The 26,310-nt window shown below is 38.3% G+C and overlaps 1 protein-coding gene across 4 annotated transcripts in view; it reads left to right on the forward strand.

The window, feature by feature from the left end:
• The window catches only part of CDK19 (cyclin dependent kinase 19), a 142,595-nt gene that overhangs the window by 66,084 nt on the left and 50,201 nt on the right, over positions 1 to 26,310 (forward strand). For all 4 annotated transcript variants that reach the window (XM_067293855.1, XM_067293857.1, XM_067293856.1 and 1 more), the window contains one exon: positions 8,461 to 8,601. In XM_067293855.1, coding sequence (XP_067149956.1) covers positions 8,461 to 8,601 — 141 coding nt within the window. The remainder of the gene's footprint in view (positions 1 to 8,460; positions 8,602 to 26,310) is intronic.

Consider the following 26,310-nt stretch of genomic DNA (forward strand, 5'->3'; position numbering starts at 1 on the left):
AATTAATTTTTTTTCTGTTACCTCATTCTGTTACTGCAACAAAAAGTCGGTGTATATAATGCGTTGAATGCATTTTTTTTTAAAGGCGATAGGTGATTAAATAGGTTATTAAAATGATTTGATAATATTGAATGTGATGACACATTTATTATCTAAGACCCATTAAACCATGATTGTGGATCTTTTTTTGGTTTGGTAAAACGTTTCTCTTTTATTAGATTTTAGTGATCTCTAATAAGTAACTTCAATAGTGAGTAGCACTGAAAAACTTGGAGTAAAATTAATTTTGAAGTTATACTTGACACCAATAAAAAAATAGACAGACAGACTGGGTTTGTATTATATGGAATATTTGTTACATAGATTCTGTTTTTTAAAATTTAGGATAGAGGTTATAAGTATAGTCATGTATACTTGAAAATAATCTTCATCAAGTAATGGAAAGGGAAAAATATTCTTCCTACATATGAATTTCATAAAACTAGCTGACTGTCTCGATATACAAATAAAGATGCTTAATTTCAGCTAACAATGTTTTGAATAATGTTCTTGTATGATAAATGAAATTGTGAGGGTGTGACATACTGATTTGTGCAAGAACCTTGCAAATTTCTTTAATCAAATGAATGTTTTCTAATAGATCTAAGTTTTAAAGTCTTCAGATCTGGTATAATCAATTCTAGGTCTTACTTCCTTTAGGCCTCATTTTAACTTTTAATCATGAGGAGAATTCAAATGGTAGTTGATCACAAGTATTTTTATATAAATGGAAATACCTTTCTCCATGTAGCAGTTTTTTTTTTCTTTTAGTTTTCTATAGTTGTGTGTCTGTTTTGTTTTATTCCAGTCCCACTCCATTAGGTGATTCTTGGTGCAGTCTTCTCTGTCATGGACATTTTTGCTGTTACAGAAATCTTCTAGCTGGCAGGATAGTATAGGATTTGCTGAGGAAGAAGGAATTGGGGTGGGCTTTTGCTTGCCTTAATGTTACAATTTTTTTTATCATCAGCCATCGTTATGGAAAGTTTTCTTTATGGCATGGTTTATCCTTTTGTAACTATAATGGATAGGATCTTTTTTGATACGAAAGTAATGGTTGGATTTTATAGAGAGCAGCAGCGTGCCTTTTGGATAGCAGTCTGCTCTGAGCATGCATTTGTCACAAAACTCTTGGGTTATTTCATTTGCTTTTTCTGGCAAAGTTGTAGGGATTTCTGTATCTTGGGGCATGAGAATCGGAGAAGACAACAGATAGGAGCAGAGCTCGAAGACAGAGACACGGGTCTAAAAGCACAAAGTTTGTAAAGAATTAATGTGGACAGAGTATCCTGAATACTTAAAGTATTTCGGATATACTGGACAGGGTAGTTGAATTCTGATTTTTTTAAAATTTTTTATTATTGTATGAAGTTATTCTGAAATATTTAGGTCTTAACAATCCAGAAGGACTTGAAAGATCCCTGAAAACCTGGGAAAATGTTACTGAATCTATTTATGCTTGCTCTATGCTTCAAAGCTTATTTTTTTCATTAAAAAAATGTATTTAAAATAAGTTAACTTTGGCAAAAGTTAGGGGACTAAAGCTCCCTTCACTGTTACTTAAAATGCCCTCTTGTCGCTTGGTAATAGATTTTTCATAAGGCAGTTTGGTTCATGAGATTCAAAAGAAGATACTCGATAATGGCAGGGCTTACAGGGAGTAGGCTACCACACGTTCTTTTTTTCTTTTCTCCCTCCTTCCCTTTTTAAATGACTGTTGTGTCGATGGTTGTAGTGCACCCAGAATTGGAAGTTTCAGTGGTTTCTGTAGAAATGATTTTACACATTTTTGTTTTGTTTTGATTCTATACACTGGACAAAATATTTTTGGTGTCTAAAACTTTGGTGTCTAAAATTAGTTCCAAGTATAGGTGTACGAAGTTGAGTGATTTATCTTTGGAAAAGCAAACAAATGTTACTCGGGTTAGTTGGGGCTATCTTTGCTCCCTGTGTTTGAAAACTGTGCAAACAGTGCCCGTTCCATTTTTATACCACCTTAGATTTTTGATTTATTTTTCATAGCTTTTTGCGTGCTTTTCGTTTAAAACTTATCTGTGATGGTCACTTTTGTTTGGGTATTGACTGCTGAGGAGAGGGTAGAAATCATTTTATTCTTTAAAATGATACTTGAAACCATACAATCTGAATCTTCCTCTTGACCCCGGGACAGATTTAGTGTGTGTATAAACTTCGGTCTCTTGAGTAATAAAACATAATTATACTTGTTTAGTGGTGCATTGGAAATGCCTGACATAATTCTGCTTTATTCTCAAAGCTTGGATTAGTGATTGAATAGAAAGACGAGTTTTGCAAAGATATGGGTGACAGACGGACAACTTAATTCAGCAGGGAGAGTGGGGAGCCATAGCTGAGGAAGGTGTCCAGGTTGCCATGATTGTGTTTGCATTTGATAGAGATTCATGCAATATAAAACAAGCATTTCCTTGAGCAGTAGAGTTCAAGCAGCCGGGTTTTTGAGTGATTTGTATCTTGAAGTCAAGCTCCTGTGTGGATCATCTTATGCCGTTGAGGTGGGAGCTCACACTGTAACTTCTTTTTGTCAAGCATATATAAAACCTCTCCTTTAGTTGACTTCCTGTTTTCATGCAAACCTTCCAGGTCTAACTTATTTATTTATTTTAACCTCTGTCATACTGAACAACAGTTCTTGGAACCAGGAATAGGTTGACACAAAAATAGAGTAAATTTGCATCAGCTTGACTTCTTTAGAAACAGACTAAAATTAGGTTAGGACCTTGTTGAATGCTCACTTAAATATTGACTAAAGACTAGGGGGTTTCATGGAACAAATTAGATAGTTTAGCTGTATATATTGTCTTGTATTATGTTTACACTGTTTATGGTGGAAGATGTGGAAAATGTATGTTGTTCCTCAGCCAATTTTCAAGCTCCTTAGGACTCTTCAGAAGATAAAGTAGTAGGTGTGCAAAGAGGTTGAATACTCTTTCAAGAGTCACAACTGTGTAATTATATCACTTAGCTTTGTTTCATTTCTTTATGTATTGGCATTTATATGGTCTTGGCTTTGATAAAAGTTAATTTTGATAAAGTCTTGCTGAAGTAAGCCTGTTCGTCCAGTTTTTCCTCTCAATTTTGTTACGCATTTTTCGAAGTTGAAAAAGAGGACTATGCAGTTAGTAAATAAGACCTTTGGTCACAGAGATTGTAAATAGCAAATTATAGAAAGCATCTGGAAGCCTCATTAATTTTCTAGAGGGGTAATAATTTTATATTTTAATGTTGGTGAGTGAAGTATTTATTTATAAATCAGACTTAAAGCCACTGCCACAAAGTTAATGTCTTGTTTAAATTTAAAGCAAAATATATAAAAGAAATGGAAATATTTCTACATTGTATTTATTTTCAAAAGTGAAAGCCTAAGTGTCTCAGAATATTAACTTTTTTTCTGTAGTTTTTGGAATCAAGTCAGTGGCAGTATGTTTTTAATATTTGGGAATCTGCAAATACAATTGCCTGCAAAGGGAAACTGAGTTGGCCGCTTCTGCTGAACAGACTGAATATTTCTTCAAGTTTCATTTACCTCATATGACTTACATGTTCCTGCTTTCATTTTGAATCTTCTTAGTTGTATCAGAAGGAGAGCTTGCTGTTACTTGCAGTTTTAAAACTCAAATTACCCAATCTTTAAAAATGTCATCTACAGTGTTCTAACAAATAAAAACGAAATTATGGTGGGATAACCTTGGAGAGGGGTTTCTCTTCTGTTGCATGTAAGTAAGTGATCTAGCGCACACTGGCAATTAAGGCTTCCCTGGACTATTTTGCTGAATGTGTCTCAGTATTTCCCAGCCTTTGGGGCACTGCCAGAAGGAATGGGGAATCAAGTTAGCGTTAGCGAGTGACAGTGAAAAAAGATGGAGAGGACGTTGGAGCTGTTTTACCCTCTCTCTGCTCATCTTCTCACTACAAACACGCCTCTTTGACTTGGTTAAATTGTGGAAAGTTCTCATGTTTTGTTTGTGATGGTTATTCACTGTGGATAAGATCCAGCAAGGAACGTGCACACTTTAAAGTTAGGAGCTGCAGTGTCCTATAGCACCTGGGCCCCAGGGAGCATTACAGAACATCTTGGGTGCTCTTTTAAGAGCACGTTGGGCATGCAGAAAGTGATATAACCCCCAGCAATCTGAACAGGGCACTCTGTAATGTCAGCACGTTCAGAATTAGATGCTTCTTTCCTTTTATTTCCTTTTCATACTCCTTTAAGTAGGAGAAGGTCCCACTGCTGCTTAAAGTAAATGAGAGCGCTTAGTTGGATTCAATCACCTCCATAACCTGATGGGATCCAAGTCTATACTCCCAGCTTCCAGGACAGTGTGAATGCTGTGCCACTGTGCAAAAAGCTTTACTGAATCTTAGAAAGAAAGAGGGTAGTTCCCTAGTCTAGTGGTCAGGGCGGTCATCAAGGGAAGGGGAAGATCTTGGTTATAATTCCTCTTTTTCTTTTTTTTTTTCTTTTTTTTTTTTAAACACTTCGTCTCTATTTTTGTGTATTGACTTCTTTTTTCCTGCATCAGAGGACTGAAGTTATCCAAACCCTCATTAGCCTTAAGATTATGGATATTACATGCTATACTTAAGACTACACATTGGGACTATTCAGGAACTGAAGCTGGTACCGAATGCCTCATTTCGCTTGTGCAGTGCAGTTGTGTATAAGGAACATATTAGCTTGTGCTGTCACCTGTACCCTTTTCTACAGCTGAGGTCTTGGATTTAAACTGTTAAATATTAAGTGTTTTGTGACATGGAAAGAGCACATCTCCCTGCTATAGCTGGTCAGCAGAATTGCTCAGGTTATAATTCTTTTAGTGTAGTTGTTTTGGTATGGCATCCTTTGCTTTGGAGCTCACAATACACCTGATCTGCCTGATCCATGCCTAGTCTGAGAGACTTTTGTCAAGTTACGACTGTTCGTTTATTTCTATTGCGCTTTTTTTTTTTTTTTTTTAATTGGGGAATATTTTCCCACAGCAGTAGTAGGGCCATATAGCTATGTTTCTGAAAATATAAAGAAATAAGAAAGGGCTTGTGCTCATTGCCTCCAGTAGAAGAGATGTGGGTCAGTAACAGCATCTCTTTGCTCTTCTGATTCTTAGATGGATGCTGCCGTTAAAGTAGTTGTTTAGTTCTGCTCATGTGATGGTCTTTTTTTATATGGATACTTGGATACAAGAAATTGGAAGAACTGATTTTTCCTAAACCTCCTGAGAATAGGGCTTGGTTACAAGTGCAGTGGCTTCATTCCAGTGGCATAGGACAGATTCAGCATCTTAGTTCCCTGCAGAGTATTTTTAGTTTAATTTCTGTTCAGTCCTCAGATCTTAGTTGTGATGGAGTCAAGTCCACTCTTGTGACTAATGTAAACCTGGCTAAATTAGAGTAAGCTGGCAGCAATAATTTTTATTCACTTCTATAGGAAACTGAATTTTATTTAATGGAGATATTGCCTGCTTAAAGCAAAACTGTCAGTTGTAATTCATACTTGTGCAATTCAAAAACACACACAGTTGAAACTGGCAGAGAAGCTGCTTGCTTAGATTTAGGCATCTAAAGAAAAATCTCTTTGGAGAGAGTTATGTTATCTTCAAAGAAAAAAAGAAAAAAAGGAATACCTTGCTGCTGCTGTGGTATATTGGGATCTCTCTCTCGTGTTCTTCACTGAATTTTGCTGCTGTCGATATTTGGGGCTATGAAATTTCAAAGGTGGTGTAAGCCTATCCTGCGGATCGCCTCGCCAGATGTCATTTGAGCCATTTGCTACGTGTTTTCAGTAGGCTGGAGGTCCTCTCTTCCTGCAGGAGCACCTTGTGTTGGCTGCGGCTGTGTGGCAATGGGTTCCCTGATTTCTTTGCAAGAAACAGGGACTGAAACAAAACGCGGCAGAATGCAGGAGCAAAGTGGGCTGGTCTGATAAAACTGCGTACGGCGCTGCGAGGGGCGAGAGAAACAAAATCGCGTACTTACCTGCGCCGAGGCAGAAAGGCAGGAGCACGCTTCCTTGGCCTTTCTAGCTGTGGGACAGGCCGTCGCCAGAACAAGATAATCTACGCTGTGTGAACGTGGTATTTCACAGGCAGATGAGAGCAAGCTCTGCCACGCTCTGAGGCGCGAGCCTGAGCTGGCAAGGGCAGCGGAGAGGCAGCGCCTTTTAGCTTCGCTTCAGCGCTGCGCTGGTTTCCTTGCGCTTGCTTGGGTTCAGGGGCAACTTGCGTAGGGGTAGAGGGAGCTGCTTACCTGCCTGAAAAGGTCATACAGGCGTTCCCGTGGAAGAAGGGAAATGGCCCTCGCTTCCCCCAAAATCACAACTCAAACAGCAAGGGGACTCTACCTGAGAGGTTGCATGAGGGCCGGAGGCATTACCTTCCTAGCGAATGCACAGGAGCTGTTAACTTTGTCCCCTTGAGTCCTTTTCCAATTCCATTTCCTATATGCCTTCATATTATCAGGAATAGTGTTTTGTGTGGAGACCGTTTTTAAGAGTATAGCAATCCCTTTTAGTGATTACATGGAGCATGTTTTTGAGGGCTCAGTTTTTATTACTTGGCTTGGTGTACGGGTCTTTGTGTGGTGACCTTTGCCTGTTGCTGCTTTTGTATCTTTTTTTTTTATTACTGTGATTTGTTTTTGTAGTAGTGTTACTGCTTTATAAATCACGTTGTAATTATGCGTGAGGATCATTTCCAGTGAGCAGTGTACGTACTGGGAGGTAGGGACTCCCATATTTCAACTGAAGTTTTTGACTCAAAAACTTTTTGCAACATGACAACAAGAAGAATTTTCTAGGGAAATGATCCCCTGTAGTTTTCAGAGTAATTGCACAATTGAAGAATAAGGTACCAAGAGCTTGGTTTGTTTACTAATCCTTGTTTGTATATTAAAAACTGATAATCCTGTAGATTTTTTTTTTTTAATACTAGATGTTTTTCTTAATATACAGCCATCACTGTTGTAGTTTTAGTAGTGGAAGGATCAGTAGGAACATTAATGTGGATAGGCAGTAACCAATTTTTTGTTCTGATTTATTTGGGGTTTTCTGCAATTCTTTTTGTTTCTGTTTCAATGATATTGTCTACACCTTTTGCTAAGCGCAGTGCCTGAAGTACCACTGACAACCAGAAGTAATGTTAACCGTGAGGGAAGCATTACCATTTTCATGGGGAGCAAGAAGTGGCAAACTTGGAGGGGAGCAGAGGTCTAATGAAGGCACAGCTGCCACTGGCTACCTCTTAAACTGGGGACAGGGGGTGAGGGAGAAAGATCTTGAACTAGACAAATCCTATTTAAAGAACTGAGTAATTAATAGTCTTGTCACTGTTCAGATTAGCATTCTGAATTGCTTTCAGTAGAAATGCAAATTGCCTTTATAATTTCTATCCTAAAAAAGCACATAATTGAAAACTGTTTTGTTATTTGAGGTGCTTCTTTGAATCTCCTTAAGAGGATACATATTCATCTGAACAAGTGGATTGGTTAATTTGCTAAATGACAGTATGTTAAGACAGGGTTTGTGCCTCATGATTCAACCTTGTGTGAGGACTGAAAATATAGAAAGCCCCCCAAACCCCATCTCATTTCTTGTGTTGTGCAGGGTAGCAAAACCAAACCTACCCCGTCATCTCCGTACTGATCTTACAATAAGTATCAATTAGTTTATGAATACTTCATGATCTCTCAGCAGTCTTTTCATTTCCTTCTTTTCATTCCTTCCACTGACTGATGCTGGGGTCCCTTTTTGCATTCTTTGTTTTCAAGCTGTATCTATCCCCTAATGACCGACTGGCTTCTGTAATCCAGGAACCACTAGCTTGTCATCACCAGTGACATCTACAGCCAAAGCTCTGAAGTGAGAATATAGCTGTTTTTAGATGTTTGTACATGATTTCACCCTAATGTTGTCATGTGGGGGGGGGGGGTTCTTTTTTTTGTTTTAATCTCGTCTGCTGGGATTGTGATTTAGAGGGGGAACACAAAAGTAGTTGCAAGTGCTCTGCCCCAGGTGTCTTTGGAGAGGAGGGAAGATGCGAAAACGTAAAGTGCAGGTATCTTCCCAGTACCTACTGCTGGGTTGGAAGCTTCTGCTCTGACAGCTGTGAGGATAAGAGGATCCCAGATGGGAAGGAGGGAGGGAGGAGAATGTCTAAGAATTTTTAATGGAGGTAAGTAGCCAGTCTTTAGATGTTGTGAAGAGCTCGAAAGCCCTTTTTAAAGCAACTTAGAGAACAAAAAACAGTTTAAGAAAATTGGGGGCACATGACTATTACTTTTAATTGCAAAGTTCAACAAACTTTGTATTTCATTCCATTATTTAGTGTTAATAGTTAACAAAACTTCTTACTTATCTAACGTACTTCATGTTTCTACTTGTTTTATTTCTAGCATATTATCAAGTTTCACCGTGCCTCAAAAGCAAATAAAAAGCCCATGCAGTTGCCAAGATCTATGGTTAAATCCCTACTTTACCAGATTCTTGATGGAATCCATTACCTCCATGCAAACTGGGTGCTTCATAGAGATCTGGTAAGTGTTACATATTTTACTTGGTTAAAAAAGTTTTACGTACATCTTCATGGGTAGGAGAAGAAAAGTCCCTATTAGTAATCTTGCATATCGATCCATACAGCTCTTCCTGTTATTGTTGTGGGAGACCAATGGAGATCTTAAACATGAAAACAAACTATGTTTTCACATTGGTTTTTATCTGAGTCATCTGTACTAAGACAATGACGCTACATCCGGTAAAAGGTTTGCAGATATCAGTATCCAAAAACAGTACATGAGCCAGCTGATATACATTGAACATTCTTATAAGTTTGTGCACTACTTTGAAAAGGCACTTAATTAGGGAAGTGATTGATACCCTTGTACATTGTTTGGCTTACGTGCACTTTATCATAAAAGCTAGTGAAAGAGTAGTTTTTTCATGTAATATTTCTTTTCCATGCGGTATTTTTTTCTGACCGTGGGAAGAGAACTATGAAAGAGTTGTCATCTTTGAAATTTCTCATGACCTGAAGTGGCTTTTTCAGTTGATTGCTGATTACAAGGGCAGCCAAATGCCTTGTCTTAGTTACCCTTTTCTCTCTTAAAGTTTCCCACCACTCCTGATACTTCAGTGGAGTGCCACCAGTGGTGGCAAAAAGGGGAATACTCATGTAGGCATAGCGCTTGCTGCTGCTTGCATTATAACTAGAATTTTTGACTTGAGGAAAAACATCATCATGGTTACTATGCCAGAATCTGTTCTCATTGTTATGCTGCATTGGTGGAGTAACATCAGTAGTAGGAAAGGCAAGACATATAGTCTAATCTGCATATAAAACCACCGCTTATATTTGCGTATTTCTCATAGTTGCTCTCGTAGGTCAAAAGAGTGATGCATCTCCAGAAGCTTGCAATCACTAATGGAGTTTTGCAAGTGAGACATAAATCATTCTAGTGTCTTCAATAATAAATAGAGGCTTGGATTCATTTTTGGATATGAATCAAATGTATTCCTAAAAGATTCAAATAAATTAAGACAGTGTTTGGAATGGAAGGCACCAACATCTTCTGAAATAAATTTGATTTGATTTGATTTTTTCGTTACAATATCTGATAACAGTGGCAATAAGTATGGTTCAGGTTTTGGGATGATCATTTTTTACTTCATTCCTTGTTTACTGTTAAATTCTATATGTTAATTTTTTTTTGGGGGGGGGGTTGGAATAGTAGCCATGAGCAAAGCAGGAAGCAAGTACAGCTCTGATTTTTAATGCTACAATTCTCACTTTCATAAAGAGACTGCTGTTGCTTCTGCAGCATGTTGAGATGTAATTAGATATGGTTTAAGAAAGAACACCTGCAAAGTCCATATTCAGCTGTCTAAAGGAAGCGTATGTGTTAGAACTATGAAATATATAGCCTCCAAATGCCATATATGAACTTGATGCCTTGATAGGAAATACAAGATGGTATCTAGGTTAGTAATAACAAATACCCTGGAGAATTTTCCTTTAAGTGTTGCTATTTCCAGTCCACAACACCAGGTGTTTTGCATGACCAGTGTTGCTACTTTACAGGTTTTATCTGTTGTTGATGTGTTGCAGCAAAGCTGGTGCCTAATGTCTCTTCTCTTGGAGCTTTGGGAAGTAATGATTGCTTTTATGAAAGGGAAGACTGTTTTTCATGTCACTGGAATGATGATGCTCAACTGAGTTTTGTCATAATTGAGAAGGGAGAAGAGAAATTTGTGAAATCTAATGTGTTCTTGTTATATGAATAAATTTAAACTAATGAGTTCTTGGACACCTCAGTCATAGAAATGAAAACTCTTAAAAATTGCTGTACACTGGTAATTTAAAGGCATATTCAGAGTCTCTTGCTTTCTGTCAAAATCATTGTGGATTTCTGAAGAATTAAAGTATTTCAAATCAGTATTTTGTATCTTGAACATAGTAAGAAAAGCTGCTGATGTTTATCTGGATGTGTCAGGTCTGCTCTTGAAATTAGGAGTTAATGTAATATTATAGTAACTCATTTAGATTTTCACTTGACCAAAATTTTTGTATAGTGTTTATTCATATTCTCATATCTGTGATTTTTTTAGTACTAAAAATGGTACCTCAGGCACCATTTCACTAGAATCTGTTTCTGACATAATACATAAACACTAAATCTTCAATGTCTTTGTAATACTGAGAACAGTTTGTCTGGTGTTTTTTTTTTCCCTTAGCTGGTTTAGTTTATATTCTCCGGAAAATTATTTTTCTGTTTTATGCAAACCAGTATTTTGCATGGAGACACCTTGTACTTTACTAGTTTAATATAACTCTGTTCTTATTATTTTTAGCATGCATTTGGATGTAGACCAAAGACAGTGACATCCATAAAAGTCATGTTATGTTTATTTCATTGTATTTTAAAAAAAGAATTAGGTTCTCCAAGAATATTTATCACAATATTAGTAAAATTCTCTTCAGTTAGCTGTGGAAATGATATTTAGAATTTATTTAATGAAAATGGCAATGAAAAAGCAGAAATATGAGAGGTTAAGTATTTGCTGGAGTACTTGCTGGAAGTATCTGAGGAACATTGTTCAAATCTGAATTTGGTGTTGTCTTGAATCAAGCGCTTTTAAAGAAACAACAGTACTGAGTGTTCTTTAGAAAAAACCTCTGGTACTTGGTGGATGAGTATGTTTAGATACCTGAAAATTGTTACTCATACGTTACTTTTCAGGTCAGTAAGAGCCAGTAAAATCCTTACGGAGTAATAAAATTGCTGAACTTGGAGACTTGCAAAAAGGAACGTGTCCTTGGGCTGAGCTAATGGCTGGTTTCCACCACCAGGAGACAGTCTCGTTCCCCTCTTCAGTACCACCGGGCATTACCACCCTTTTTAGCGGGCTGCCCGGCGATGCTCATCTGACTCCCCGTGAGCTCAGGCAGGGGATTAAAGCAGCAGGGAAATACTTGTTTTTCTCCTGAGAAGCTAGTTCTCTGCAGGCCTGGCTCCCTGAGGGAGCTCGCTGGCAGGTTAGGTATTTACTGGAGCTGGTGCCAGAGAAGCACGAGGTCGGCGATGGTGGCGGGAAGCAGAACAGGGCGCTCTGGCATCGAGTAGCGTTAGGTCAGAATAGTTCAGTGTTAAAACGCACCTTTTAACTCTTAGATGAATGTGCAAGTGTTCTTTTAAAAACAAAATTAATTTGTGATTTACGTTTACTTTAATCTCTTCTGATGTAAGATTTATGTCAGGGTAAACTGTCTCCATCTGAGTCCAAATATAGGAGAGTGCCCAAACTGAGACAAGTTGCATCTCTAAATATACTTACACTCGTACTTTTAGAAATATGAAAATAATTTGTTATAGTGTATAGTTTAATTTCTTGTAATACTGGGATTATTTTGTTTTGTTTCTGGCTTTGTTTTCCTGAAAGTGGCTGAAAGGTGCTAAGTGGCTTTTAGGAATAATTTTTTTGGATAAGCTATTAGGTTTTTTGCCAGTTAAAAATGTTTACCTGTAACTTTCCTTACTGTTATTATAATATTTAAAACAGTACATACTGTGGGATAGGAGCATTACTGGTTTTTGATTTCTTTGCATAGCATTATGTCAGTTCATGCACCTTGGAGGCGACACAGATCTCTAAGAACCCACACGCTTGTTCTTGTGCCAAGGCATTTGGACTGGTAATTTCTTACCGGATGATGTGTTGTTGGGCAAAAAAAATTTTGCCTTTTCAACATAGCAACGCTCCTGAAAGACAAGTAGGAGAAAAAGCGGGGGGAGGTTTTGCTGGCTCTGCTAGCTGGGAGGGCTTTTCATTATAGGAGAGGTTAATGTGTAGAAGTATTAGAGTGTGACGTTTGGGTACTAAGCTTTTGGTTTTTGGTTTTAAAGAGCTGCCTGTACATAGCATAGGAAATACAAAACTGTCGTCTGTGTCTCTAATTAATAGCAAGCTAGAAGATGCAGCCCGCGGTGGTACAGTACTTCAGGGCAGTAGGATATACTGGTCCCCTCCTCCCCCAAACCTGAACTGTTATAGGTTCTGCGTGAATGTTCAGCAAAGGCCTTACCTTGCAGGGACCTTCCTGAGATCTGAAAATACTCTCCAAATGGAGGTTTTCCAACACTGTTCACAGTGCGTGTTCGCATTAACAGAAAAAAGGATTTTGGCAGTTCTTTCTTGTGCTATAGCCCCTTTGTAGTTGATGTTGGTTGCTTATGGACAAAAACAGGCAGAGACGATTTCCTTTAGAACTTGATAAAGTAATTCCTATTTGTAATAGGATGGATTTTCCTGGAGGGGGTATAATCTATTAGATGTTTTACGTGCACAGAAACCATACTGAGGAATTAATTTAAGATTCCAGTTATGTCCTTGAGCATTTCTCTAGAATTCTGCTTAATGTTATTAAAACCACGGGTTGGAAAACAAATTTTGGAAATTAAACTCACCAGAGGAATGAGGTTTTTTTGTTTGCTTTTTTTTTTTTTTTCCTAGGATTGTGTTAACTGGTTACTTTCAGCATTCCGTACTATATATTGTAAACTTGCTCAATACATTAGACTTATAAACTGACTTCACAAAAGCAGCCAAGGTCCCAAAGTGTTTTTATTATTATATTAAATACTGATTAACTAATCACTTACCAGCTTCTCTTGTATTTCCACTCTACTGCTTTACAGTGTTTAAAATGACTTTGTGTGACACTTTACAAATTAAAGAGATTAATTTATAGCAAAATTCTTTGAGTATGTGAAACAGCAGAGAGGGATGTGTAAAAGAATCAATGTTTAACAAACCTTAGAAATCACAATTTTGATTTACATACAGAAAGCAGAATTCACCTGTTCTGATAGAACAGAAAGTGTCTATGAGTCTTAAAACTAGAGGGATTTAGAGAAGATTGTAGTCTTTATTCTGTTCACTAATTCACTCTAGTTATTAATTTAATATTATTTAATAATATTATTCTACTCAAAAAAAGATTTAGGTGTCTAAAGTATACAGACTATGGATCCTAGACATTGGGGTTCCCTGAGCAGTTTGAGGTATAACTTAGTGTTGCTACAGAGAGAGGCCGTTGTGCCTCTGCTCCCTTCCCCTGCCTGTATTCCTCCTCTTCCGGTTGGGGACTGGAAAGTCCCCAACTAAATAACGGGAGTTAAAATTAGGCTCGCAAAGAGGTTGGTCTGCATCCAAGTTCATCCCCTGAGCTGGTTCGTCAGGCAATTACACAAATGCTTGTGTAAGCAGAAGGCCAGGAGGACTACATGGGTGGGAACCAAGTGGGCAGGAATGGCAGGCAGGGGAGGGAAGATTTCTGTTTTCAGTGACATTGTCGTATTCTGCTGGCTTACGTTTGTCAGGAAATTGCAATGTTGTGTGTGATCTATAACCCTTCTCCTACTCAGAGGTTTTGGTACCTACTTAACCATTTCAGCTGGTGCTTACCTTTCGGCTAGTAAAAATGAGCATCTGAGATTTCTCTGTATTTTGAGATGTTATCCATCAGAAATGTAAGATTTGGGGCTTTGAATTGTGTTTTGTGTGGAATCTAGTTGCGGTGGTTTAAAATACTATTTTTGCCAGTGACAGAAAGCAGAGAGCGCCTGTATCTCAGGTTCCCCAGTTTGTAGTCCACCATGTTGGCATAAATCCGCCTTCTTCGGCATTTAAAGCAAATATCCTAACTACAAGCTGCAGTTTCTGAGGAAAGAGAACTTCTCCTACTTCTGCCATGGCAGAGAACGGAGAGTACTGTATCAGACAGCTGCAACCAACTGACTAAATGCCCAAGCAGATTGTAGATGTAGAGTCCTTACCTGCTGGAGAACAGATCTTATGGGGGTATTATGAGTGAAGAAAGACGGTTGTAGTGAAAGCTTACAGGTTTTTTGTCATTTTGAAAGGCAAAATGTTTTAGGGTTTTGAAGCTGATGTGTACATCATCCGAGTGGAGACAGTAGCTGAGTTTGTGTTTTGTGGCTTATATTACTTGGAGGAACTGAACAGAAGGAGCAAATGAGAAAGGAAGATGGAGACAAAAGAAATCTCTGTGAGAAGCTGAAACAAAGACTTTTTGCAGAAGACACAGCTAAAGGAGAAAGGAGGAGATCCTGGAGAAGTCGTCTTCTTTCTCTGCAGTTCATTTTTTTTCAGTAATCTCCGTGTGTACGCCCTGTGAACTACAACACTCTGCCTCGTTTTCTGCACCAGTAGAGAAGACTTGGTTTTCTGGGGATTTTTGTGATGTTCCTCCCCATTGTTCCAGTTAAGCCCAAACATTATTTGGGCAGGGTCTTTCCTTACTACTTCAGCTGCCAAGTGGGGCTAAACCGGTTATATTTTCATGTCCACAAGTGGTTTTCCCAGTGTAAACCTTTCTCTTCAAAACAGCCTTCTCCATTTCTGTAAGTTCATTTTGAAGATTCCCCCCAATCTCCCCCCAAGGGGGAACTCCCTGCTCACTGTTTTCTGTTTCTTATTCTTCATCTTCTGCACCTCACTACCACTTCCCGCAGCTATGAAGCTTCAGTTTATTAAGGAAAGGAGCTGGGAACCTTGGTCCCCTTTCCTTAGTGAGTACAGTGATCTGGGGAGGGGGCTGCCACCAGGGTGCCTTCCCCTGCCACTTGCACCCGACTTCCTCGACTTCATCCCAGAGTTCCTCCAGGGCTCCTCTCCTGCTCTTGAGCCAAAAATCGTAGAAACTGGTTTTAATTTAAGACAACAGACAATCACTTTTTTGGGGGGGGGGGGGAATCCAGCCGTAGTGGTTTGGAGACTTTGCCACTCACTTTCCATCTTCAGCTTTTTTTATTGCTATCCCCACATCTCTTAAAGTGAGGGGGGACTGTGTAGGCGCTCTGTAATTTGCTTCGTTAGAAGGCAGCTGCATTAGCTCAAGCTGTTTCCCTTGGGTGTTTAAGGTAATCAGGTTGGGTTTCTTCCTGGGGTGGATTAGGGAGTGCTCATGCACTTCTGCCATGTACAGAATTTATGGAGTGCTAATCGGGTAATTTTTGGTGGAAGGACATAGCAGACAGCTGAGGTTTGATATAATTTTGACCCAGCGTGTCTGTTTGTAAAGAGAATGGCTGTCTAGAGGCTTTAGGATGCTCAGACGTGTGAGCTCACAGATTTGGGCCCCCCTGAATATTCAGTCACTGCAGTAATAATAAACGCAGTACCGTTTCAAGGGTAAATCTTCAGCAGAGCCACTAGAAGCCCGTGCTGTGACTAGTGCCAGCTCAGGCTGGCCTTTAGTCCTTTCGGGGCAAGTTATCTTCTCAGGTAGTCCAGCTTTGCCTTCTTGTGAAAACGCAGGTACTGGAAAATGCAATAGTTGTTCTTCTCTCATAGGATTGCCCAGAAGCTGTAGCCATATGGAGGCTATGGTTTTTCTTTCATCAGAAGTAAGGCAAAAAGGGAAGGGCCAAACTGAGTGGCCAGAAAGATGACTTTCTGTGGCAATCGTCTCCCTCAAAGCCACAACCTTTTTGGAGATCATTAAACTAATTAGTGCTTAACCCTCTAACTCTGGTGATATTTTGGGATATTTACCTGATATTGCTTTATTCAGGATGAGTATTTTAAATGATACTTCATGGCATTTGTATAGAAAGCCAACATTTTAGTAAGTTTTCAGTATTTCAATTAAATGCAATAACAATCCATCAATTTTCAGATTTTTTAGTTGACAGGTTGGCTTTTAGTTTAGGGATTCATTCAAAAACCCGTCAGTATTTTCTCATAGTAATCCTGCTCTGGCCACTAAGTAAATCTGCAAGTCTCTTATTATGGAGTTGTACCTGGACTTTGTTCTGGACTTTGCTGTCACATTAGACAACTCATTTAACCTGTTTTTGCCTCTGTTTCCCAATCTGTTAGCTACTTCATAGGTCTAATTTGTAGCTTAATACTTTGTGTTATGAAATCTTTGAACGAAAGCATTACACTGTGTGTGATTTGTTCTTTGTTATGTGAAGACATCAGCAGGTTTTTTTTAAATTTTGATAAGCTGACACATTTTTACCTCTGCTTTTATGTTTTAATGTCAAAGCCTTCGAAATGAGAAAAGTCTTAGCGTTCCTCATTGCTAGTTTATAGTATTGCTTAACTACTCTCTCCTCTTCCTCCCTGTGCCATCCCCTTTCCTGGCCAAAAAATAATTAGAAAAGTTACCTAAGATGCAGCAGAACTGAAATGGGTTTTAAATGAGCCACTTACATTTTGCTAAGCAAGGAAACTGTGGTTCTGAAAGATAAAATGTAAAATGACCTGGCTAGGAAACTCCCCTCTCACCAGTGATTTAAGAAAGGATTTTTACATGCTGATATCAAAAGTAAATTTAGACATAGATTCATGCATCCGTCTCTTGACAACCAGCTGCTGCACAGGAATGCAGAACTGTTGGGTCCTGCCTGGCTGCCAATGATTTTGCGCTAGCTTGAAAAGTTTCTTGGCGCTGTTCACCCATTTGGGTGCACACGTACCTTCTATAAATAAATAACGAGTCAACCTGTCTGCTGGTTTCTTTAAACTTTTAAAAAGACCGTTTGTAACTGTAATCTTTGCCATTTGCCTCACCATGTGCTTGTGTTTGAGAGATGGATGCGTGAATGTGGGCTTACACTCTTGACTAGTATTTTTCCATATCTGTGTATTACATCCTATGGAAAGGATTAAGGCCTCTTAATCCTTTCTTATTCCATCTGCATGATCCCGTTATGATGAAGGACATTCACACAGTGTCTAAGAACCTTTTTAATGATCGTACACAGCTCTTGGATTTCCCAAAATAATGGGAATACAAGCTAAACCTACATATTTGGAAAGATTGACTTTTGGAAGTGATTTGAATTCATCTGTTAGCTGAGAGATTAGTACAGTTTTCTTCTCTTGTATCTGGTTGGAGAGGGGGTACTTTTTTTTATTTACTGTTGAGGAACAATAGCACATGTTTGCTTATATGTGTGTGTCTATATGCATGTATGCTTCTAGATGGATAAAGAAAAATGAACTGAAGATTTTACATGCTGAATAGCAAACTGAGTTTTATCAGCATATGTTTTTTTCCTTCTTTAAAATGTTAAGCATTTGTTGAGATGCACCTATTCCAAAATGTCATATTTCTCCTCACTCAGAACTTCACTTTTGTCCTTCAGTTGTAAAAACTAATCTTCACCTGATCAGAAAGGTTTGCTAAGACGCACATGGATTATTACATCTGTTGAGTGCATGGAAACAACAGTTTTTCAGAGTTTGACTAATACATACCTATGGTTTGTGGCAAGAGTATTAGGATGATGTTTGTCGATTAATTTTTACTAATGAAAAATAATTACAGCTAAAGAAAAATGTTTTACCCCAGGTTCTGAAACAAGCTTAAGCCCATAAAACACTGACTGGGTATAAATTCAGGTGAGTCAGAAGAAACAAAGGTACTGATTTAATGTTCTTTTGGCTGCGCTTTGCTGCTAATGTCAACAGATGACATACACTTTCTCTTCCCCTGAGATGGGAGAAGGGAGAGAAGGAAGCAAAAATATTAAAGTAATTCCAGAATTTGTTTGTGTTTTGATAATATAGAAAAAGCAGAAGGAAAATGTCTTCATTTCTAATAGACCCAATTCAGAAACCATCTGCTTTATGAAGCTTTCTAGTAAATACGTTATGTCTTTAGCTTATTGGCACAGCTGACCAGTTGGATGGAGCAAGCTGAATTTTGCATTCTAAGTGAAAAATACGAAGTTTAAAGGCAGCTGTTTTAGGGTTTTCTTTTTATAAAGGTACATCACTTTTTTTCTTGGAGAAAGCAGCCTCTCTGGGATAATGTGGTTGGCTACAAGTATGTGTGTGTGTACATATATGTGTATGTATACATACATATATGTCCTTTTTTTCCCCTCCCTCCTTCCTGTTGAGACTCATTGTCCCCTCTGAATAAGGCTAAAAGATTGTCACCACATCAACATATTCATGTTTATAATTATAGGAAGTAACGAAGCTTAAAAGACTTATGTTAGAATTGGCAAAGACAACTGAGATATGTGTAACAACATATAATATGTGAGGGAACAAAGGAAAACACTGCATTTTCATCTGCTCTTGCTCTTCATGTTGCTTGCCATCTTGTGCAGGCCCATTCCTCTTCATTTGCAATGCTTACGTTGGTATAGCAGTAATAACCACAGTGTGGTAATAATGCTGCAGATTGCCTTGCATTTAAATGAAGTGGCTTTGCTCCGTGATCCATTGAGCTGCTGGGACTAACAAAGGACAGTCGTTTATTCCTCAGTTTCGTTATGTGTGAGCTTTGTCTGAGAAACTTAGTTGGCTGCAGTAAATGACTGATGGGCTGGTATTTCACTGAAGAGGGATTTCAGGGCCTCTTTGTCCACTCCAGTATCCCTCTGTTTCTGCTTTCTGGCTAACATCTCAGAAATCATGGGCCTTACGGGAGCTGCAATACCAAACCACCCCGTCATCTCAGTTAACGAAAACTATGTCTATGAAAAATAATTGTCTGTAGGCAATATTCTGCATTCCTGAAATTCCCCTTAGTGTTCTCGGCTTCTCAAGCCATTTTGTCTTATGCTGTAATAGTTGCCAAAGTGTGGGTTTTTCACAAGTGCATCTTCTGTTCTAAATTTTTATTTCTCCATGTAATGTGCTTGCACTTTTTTACTTTGATTTGCCTTTAATATAATTACTTTTGATGTAATAGTTGTGGATGATGATTGTCAGAAGTTTGAGTAAGTACAAAGTCTGGTGAAGCTGTATTTTAATGAGCTGGTATCAACCTCTAATGCTATGAAAGCTAAATTGTTTTCATAGCTGTCGAACTGTGAGAATGGTTAGCTGCTTTGCCAGCTCAACTGAAATTAAGTCCCTTAAATGGGATGGTAGAAAGTTGTTTTTACTTCTTTAAATTCAGGATGTGAGTTCCAGGCTTGGATAACCCTAAAACTGAGTGCTTGTCCAGTAAATTATTCATGCGAATTCTGGATAGTTAAAACCAAGAGAGCAGTGGAGTCATGTAGCTTTTGGATGATGTGTGTGCATGAAATTCTGGGTATCTGGGTAGTATAATCATTTTGCAGTAACTTCTTACTAATTTTATCGTTGGCAAATACATATGCTGTGGTTGGCTGACTGCCACCGTTTGCTGGGACGCAGGATTTACTTGGGAGATGATTTCTCTGGGCATGTCTTTTTGCTCCAACTGGGTGCTGTCATTGCTCTTTTGTGTTAGCTTCTATAGCCGAATGGGAAAGTTTTGCAATGGCAAGGAAGGAGGGAACCTCAAAGTAGTCTTTTCTATGTAACGTAAAAATGGTGTGTTAAGTTTGAAGAGTATTAAATAAGCTGGATTTTAATTCTTTTCTTTACAAGCTACATTTTGCTCCACCAAGTTCAAATTTTGCAGCTTGCTTATTTTATCCCTCTTCCCTTTGTAGCCTCTGGTTTACCAAAGCGCAAGCCCCACGTTCTGGGCGCTTGTCATTTTTAATTTTTGCTTTGCTGGATGAATGCTAGATCCTGATTTCTCTCTCTTTGGGGTTGTCTATGTGGGAACTCTCAGGAAAGTGTCAATTAACTTTAGAAATGGTTAACTAATCTGCGTTAAACTTCTGGAGATCTTCTGACTGCTCCTAAAACAGACTTCTGCTCAGCTGAGCCGGGCCAGTTTACAGCAGTGCTCCCTCGCACTGGGGCTTATCCCCGGGCAGCAGAGGCGGCCGGTGGGCGAGCACCTCTGCTTCAGCGGCCCTGGGCACTGACTTGTGCCAGGGGTAAAGGTATATTCGTGCTACCGCACCGGGGGGGGGGGGGGGGTGTCAGGGTGCCAAGGCAGAGGAGCATGTTCACATTGGCCGTCTGCCGTCCTGCTGATTAGTTGCAGCCAAGAGGCAGCGCAGGCGGCTGGAAGCGGTAGCGTTTTAAACTGTTACGGTGATTTTTCTTGGTGCATTCGGCCTGGAACCCTTCTTCGGTGTTTCATTAGTTCTAATTTAGTTTAAAAACTTAAACTAAAGCTGAGGGTATGGCTGCGTGAACAAGTTACAGCAAGGCAATCCAGGGCGTGGATTTACAGTGCATTAGTTACTCCCTAGTAGCTGCTCACCCGCATACTTTTATCTTGCAGAAAACGCACAGTCCTCTGATATCTCGGTCCTCAAAGAGTAAGATAAAATTACCTAATTTTTACCATGGATAAAACTAGACAGCTACTGAGTTAATTTCTAAGTGCCTATATTATATCATTTCTGAGAGTTATTTCATTAAACTATTTATTGGCATAAAAATTTCAATATATTAACGACTTCATGGTATTTTTTCTGACCCATACGTCACGCTAGTAAAACTCTTCAGCCTTTTGGGCACAGTCATCCTACAATTCATATCTTGTTTACTCCTTAATATGCAAGAAATACTTCCATCTTGTAAAAAAATAAAAAATAAAAAATTGCCTTCAGGAATAAGGGTCAGCATCTCATTTTATTAATACTGGATTTCAAGTTGTCAAATCAGTTGATAGTTTTGGGGTTTTTAGTAATAGGGACATTACAACCATTTTTAAAGGCAAAGAATATTAAATCTGTTGCTGACTCTAGAGCAGAGCTTCCATAGACTTTCACCCTTTTCCAAAGTTTGCGGTTTGACTATTTTCAAAATGATTGTTGCAGCTATAGAGAAGATTTTTATCTGATGTGCACAGCATATACAAAATATAGGGCCAACTATGTTTCTGGAGGAGGAAGTGCTCTGATGGTATGTACTAAAAGCTAGTTTTTTCAAAGGGATTTAGTTGCACAGTGGACTTTTCAAAAGTGATAAGCTGGCTTTGAGGAACAGGAGTTAAGCCACTAGCCTGTTTATGCAGTTTAAAAAAAAAAATCCCATGAGGAGTTTATTTGCATTTTAAGCATTTGATGTTTTGTGAAAATGTCCAAGGATTAAGACTTACTGGCAACATCAACAGCAAGGTAAAGCATAAAGCATAAATCTGAAGCAGTAGCTACACAGCTATAAGCAAGCTGTGCATTTGAAAGCATGAAGAGATTTTTCCTTATAAATTGGGGTAAATTTGCTGCCGCTAGGACAATCATGTCTTTCTATGACAGTGTAGCATGTGTTTAGAGTTGTTTAATAAAAAAGAAAATTAGGACAGCTTGACCTGCCTCACTTTAACATGATAATGTTTTTGGCATGAATCACAGAACTTTTCTCAGAAATTGGCGGTATCCCACAGTCACTACATGTCTACGCAAGTTGTTTTTCATTTTTAAAAATGGCATAATTGTTGAATGGAAGAATATTATAATTAGTTCTGAACAGTTTCAGATTTTGATTTTGGCAGGTAGGGTAGAGTCTTCATCACAACTCTACTTTGCCGTTTTCTTTCTCGATGTAAATCTTTCATTTGCTTCCAACTTCCTGCTCCTCTGCCCACATTCCTGTATCTGTTTATCTGCCTTTTGCCACCTCTTCTAACATTACTCATATAACCTTGACTCAGCTTTGACTTTCCTGAAGTACTCTTCTTTCTTCATCTTCACAACCTTAATTATTGCTCCTCCCTTTGGCTTCCGCAATGTTGAGCTCTGCAGCGGCTCTTCCAGGTAGAATTCTCACTTTCTTATCTTGGCCAATACACAAGAAAAGTTCACTCGTTCCAGATGGAATGACCCTCCTTTTATTTTCAAGTTCTAGTTAAAAGTTGCCATACCGGCTTGAAAATCTTTTATAGATTTGTTAAAACCTACGAGTCTCCAGATACTATTTTTCTGAGCTTTGTGAAGGTCCCTACTGTGGTGGTTCTGTCCCAGGAAAGATTTTGAGCAGCCTTCTTAAGGCTTCTGCCTCCCAAAACAACCTTCCTGTTTTTCCCACTTAAAATTATTTGTACTAAATCTTTTTTCCCTATACCTTCTAGCTTTTTTCTCCTATTATTACCTTCAAGAATGAGTAGTGTAATCACTGTCATGTATATTTAAGCTACCGTAGTCTATAGTTCTGACACACAGTAGTTTGTATCTAGTTCTTGTGAGTCATTTGGAGATTATTGTGAAAAATCCTTTACAAAATAAAAGGTTTTTTTAACCATTTTGGTTTTTGCATTTTTTTAAACAGACCTCTTTTTGTCCTTACACTTAAACAAACAAACAAAAAAACAAACCAAAACCCCCTAATTAAAGTTTAATATTTCAGAAATGTTTGTGTTATTTTTCTTATTGGAAGTCTATGCATTACTGACTACAGGTGTTTTGGAGGTGTCAGGCTGATCTGACATCATCATTAACCTTGCAGTGATTTTGCACTGCGCATTTGTAAGTCTGTCTGAAAATCTTCAACCATATACTTCAGTGCAGCACTGGCCTGGCTTAGTGACTGACTGAAAAACTTTTTAATAGCTTCTGCTGAAAACTGGTTATAGGCATGCCAAGTCAATAATTAATTAGCTCTTCCACATGTTGTCAGAGACCACGTAGCTGTATAGTATAGTAACTTGAATGCAGCAGATAAGAGGGGTCTTGATGCTGACTGTGGGACTATTACAGAAATATTGCAAATTACTCCAGAGGCTTGAACATGTTAAAAGAAATTGAAAATAGGTTAAAATTATATAAGGTGACTTAATGATTTTTTTGGTTTTGTGCTGCATTTTTGGATTACTTTCTTGCCATTTTAAAAGAGCCTAATCTTCCAAAATAATTAAAAGATCAGACTCCCACACCTTGTCTTAAATTGGCCACCTAAAATATTTAAGCACCACGTGCTTGTATTTTGACAAGAACTATTTTTGATTTGCATTAATGAGAACAAGTAATACTAATACCTAATGTATTTATTCATGAAAGCATCTATTAACATAACTGTCTTTTGATGCATTTTTATTAGGTAGCAAAGCAAAAAATGGAAATGCTAGCAATATATTGAAGAAACAAAATTTCAGAATCTGAAATGCCCTGTTGTAGCAATGTTACTCTAAATATTGCAAAATAAATATACTCAATGTACCTGTTTGCCCCAAAATTTTCAGTACACTTGTGAAAAATGGAAATGAAGAAATGACTTGTTTTTCTTGTAAGTTATTTTGGTCTTTGTTGCTTTTTCCAAAATCTTTTTTTACTTCGGTTTTCCTCCCCAGGTTAAGACACAATTTTAGTATAGAAGAAGATTAACTATCGTTTTTTACTGGTGACCATGCAGCTTATTAGTAAATGATAGTCTTCGCTTCAAATCACTGTATCAAGTATGCTCAGTACAAACACTTTTCTTTATCTTACCTGGGTTATTTTATCTTTGAAGGCTGGAAAGCTGCCATAAATATTATGCAAGCCTTAGTGGATTTGACAAAATGCCATTGCATCAATCTTATGTTGACTCAGTAAAGGCAGTGAGAATATCAGAGGCAGCCTGATAAACTCAATATTCTACACAGAGATTTCTCCACTGCTCTGCTACAACTTGATTATCATATGCATAGAGTTTCTAAACTAAAGAATCACTTCACTGGAGACGTGCGGATGAAATTTAAGTGCACTTTCTTGGGGAAGGCAACTTTATTGTGAGTAAGAGAGCATATGAACTTGAAACCTTTTAGCTACCCTGACTGCTTGTGGGCACGCTTTTACCACTGGTATCCTGTGGTAAATAAGAAATACCATTATTTCTTCATGAAAAGGAGCAAGCTGTCCAGAGCTTACTGCAAGATGTCGCATGGTAAGAGTGTGCCCGTGGCAGTTACCCACATGTTAGCTGAGGTGCCGACAACTCACACTTTCACTTCGGCCAAATACTTCATTCATCAAGCCATACAAATTTCGTACGCTATTTCAAATGGGTTATTTTGCACATAAAAATGCCTTTAGAAAATACTAAAAATGTAATCATGACTGTTTAATGGATGTATATTTACACTATTTTTAAAAGTGGTTCTTACACCTCATTTATGCTGCTGCAAAGTACTAGACTGTTGCGTGCAGTTGCTCAAGCGAATGTCTGTGGGAAGCGTGCATTTCCCACTAGCACTGAAGTGCCATGTGAACTCCTTGTGATCAGGATTTCTCGTTTCAAGAACAGGATGCATAAACTCTTTTGAAAATCTTAAGCTTCAAATACTATCTCATTGCTTTCCACTTAGAGTTGCTAGTAGGAGGTTCATGGGATAGAAAGGAGGGAGCAATGTCTACAGCTCCTTTAAAATGATAGTGTTGTGGACTTAGATGTCTTCCTTAGTTTCATTCCAGCATACTTTCCCGTAGTATCTGCAGGATTTTTATTTTGAAATTTTACTCAAGGTTATCTAGAAAAAATTTTAGAGGCACTGGTTTGAAATGAACTGATGCAAAATCTTTTGTGGAGAGAAAGGCTCTCTTCCGGGTAAGGAAATACTACAGTAAAAACTGAGGGAGTATCTTTCTGAGTTAAAACCTGGAAACCACAGAAGCAGTTACGGCTAGGGAAGGATACTTCTCATGCCCAAGCTACCAGTGCACGTGAGGCCTGTTTCAGCCTTCGTTTCCAGCTTGTATGACACTAGGACTGTTGACGCTAAAACACAAATTGACAGTGCCATTCTAGAAAGTGAGAGCTGTACTGTGTTTAAAAAAAAAAAGCCATAGAAAAATCAATATTTATCAAGCTGTATAAATACTATGGTATCTGAAAATAAAATATTTCTCTTTTCTGAGATAGGAAAACTTAATTATCTTGGGTAATGCATTATGGTAACCAAGTAGCTGTGGTAAAGGTTTGACTTTTGAAAAGGTAATTTGTAGTCTCAATAGCTTTTTAATTGGTTTATCAACTCTTAGCTTTAAATAGATTTTTTTTTTTCCCCCTGAACCAAGTTCATGCCTTTTCAATCTCTATGTTCCAAGCCATTTTTCTTCTCCCGCTTGTATCCCTTTTGCAGTCTCCACCAGCTACGTGTGCGGCTGCAGACACTTTTCCTCCCGCTTCTTTTCTCTTTCCCTCACTCCAGCCAAGCCTGTTGTTTTATGAGACATTTTGCTTGAAAGAACTGCTCAAGGTAGCATTCTCCCAGTGCGCTTCCCTCCCTTACACCCAACTCCCCAAGCTGCGTCTGTACGATTATTATTCCTTCCCTACCCGTCACAGCCCGCTCTGCGTTCTCCCGCATCAGATCTGGCGTTGCGCTGACTTGTGCCTCTCGGATTCGAGCTTTCCAAGGTAAGAGCTGTTTGTTCAGTGCCCTTCGCCCATTGTGCCCTTATTGTATAGCTTATAGTTGTTTGTAGTTATTACAAAAATGCATTCTGGTTTAAATGTCCTATGCTTGTTCCTGCCTGGCCTATTAGAAAATGATTTTAATTGGAGGAAAATCTCCTGAAGTGTTTATGACCTTTATTTTATCTGAAGAATTGTCTTTTTAGGAAGGTTTTAAACTGTTTTGAGACTCGGATAATTCTGAATTGGTGGTGATTTTAAAACCTAGGTCTTTTACTCTTCAATCAGATCGAGACAGGACAGACCCGTGTAGCCAAACTTGGCTTGTACTGCAGTCAGGACTGGAGCTCGTACTACAAAAAGAATACCATAAAAACTGAATTGCAGCCGAACATTAGGCTATTTTCTTTAGCACTTACTTACAAAATTAGCATAAAGGGATCACAGTACTCTTCTGAATTGTACAGGAGGTACATGTATTAAAGATACTTTTTATTGAGAAACATTGTAAAGTCATAATTAACATGAATAGA

Source organism: Apteryx mantelli, chromosome 3 (assembly GCF_036417845.1).
Source record: "Apteryx mantelli isolate bAptMan1 chromosome 3, bAptMan1.hap1, whole genome shotgun sequence".
Classification (NCBI taxonomy): domain Eukaryota; kingdom Metazoa; phylum Chordata; class Aves; order Apterygiformes; family Apterygidae; genus Apteryx; species Apteryx mantelli.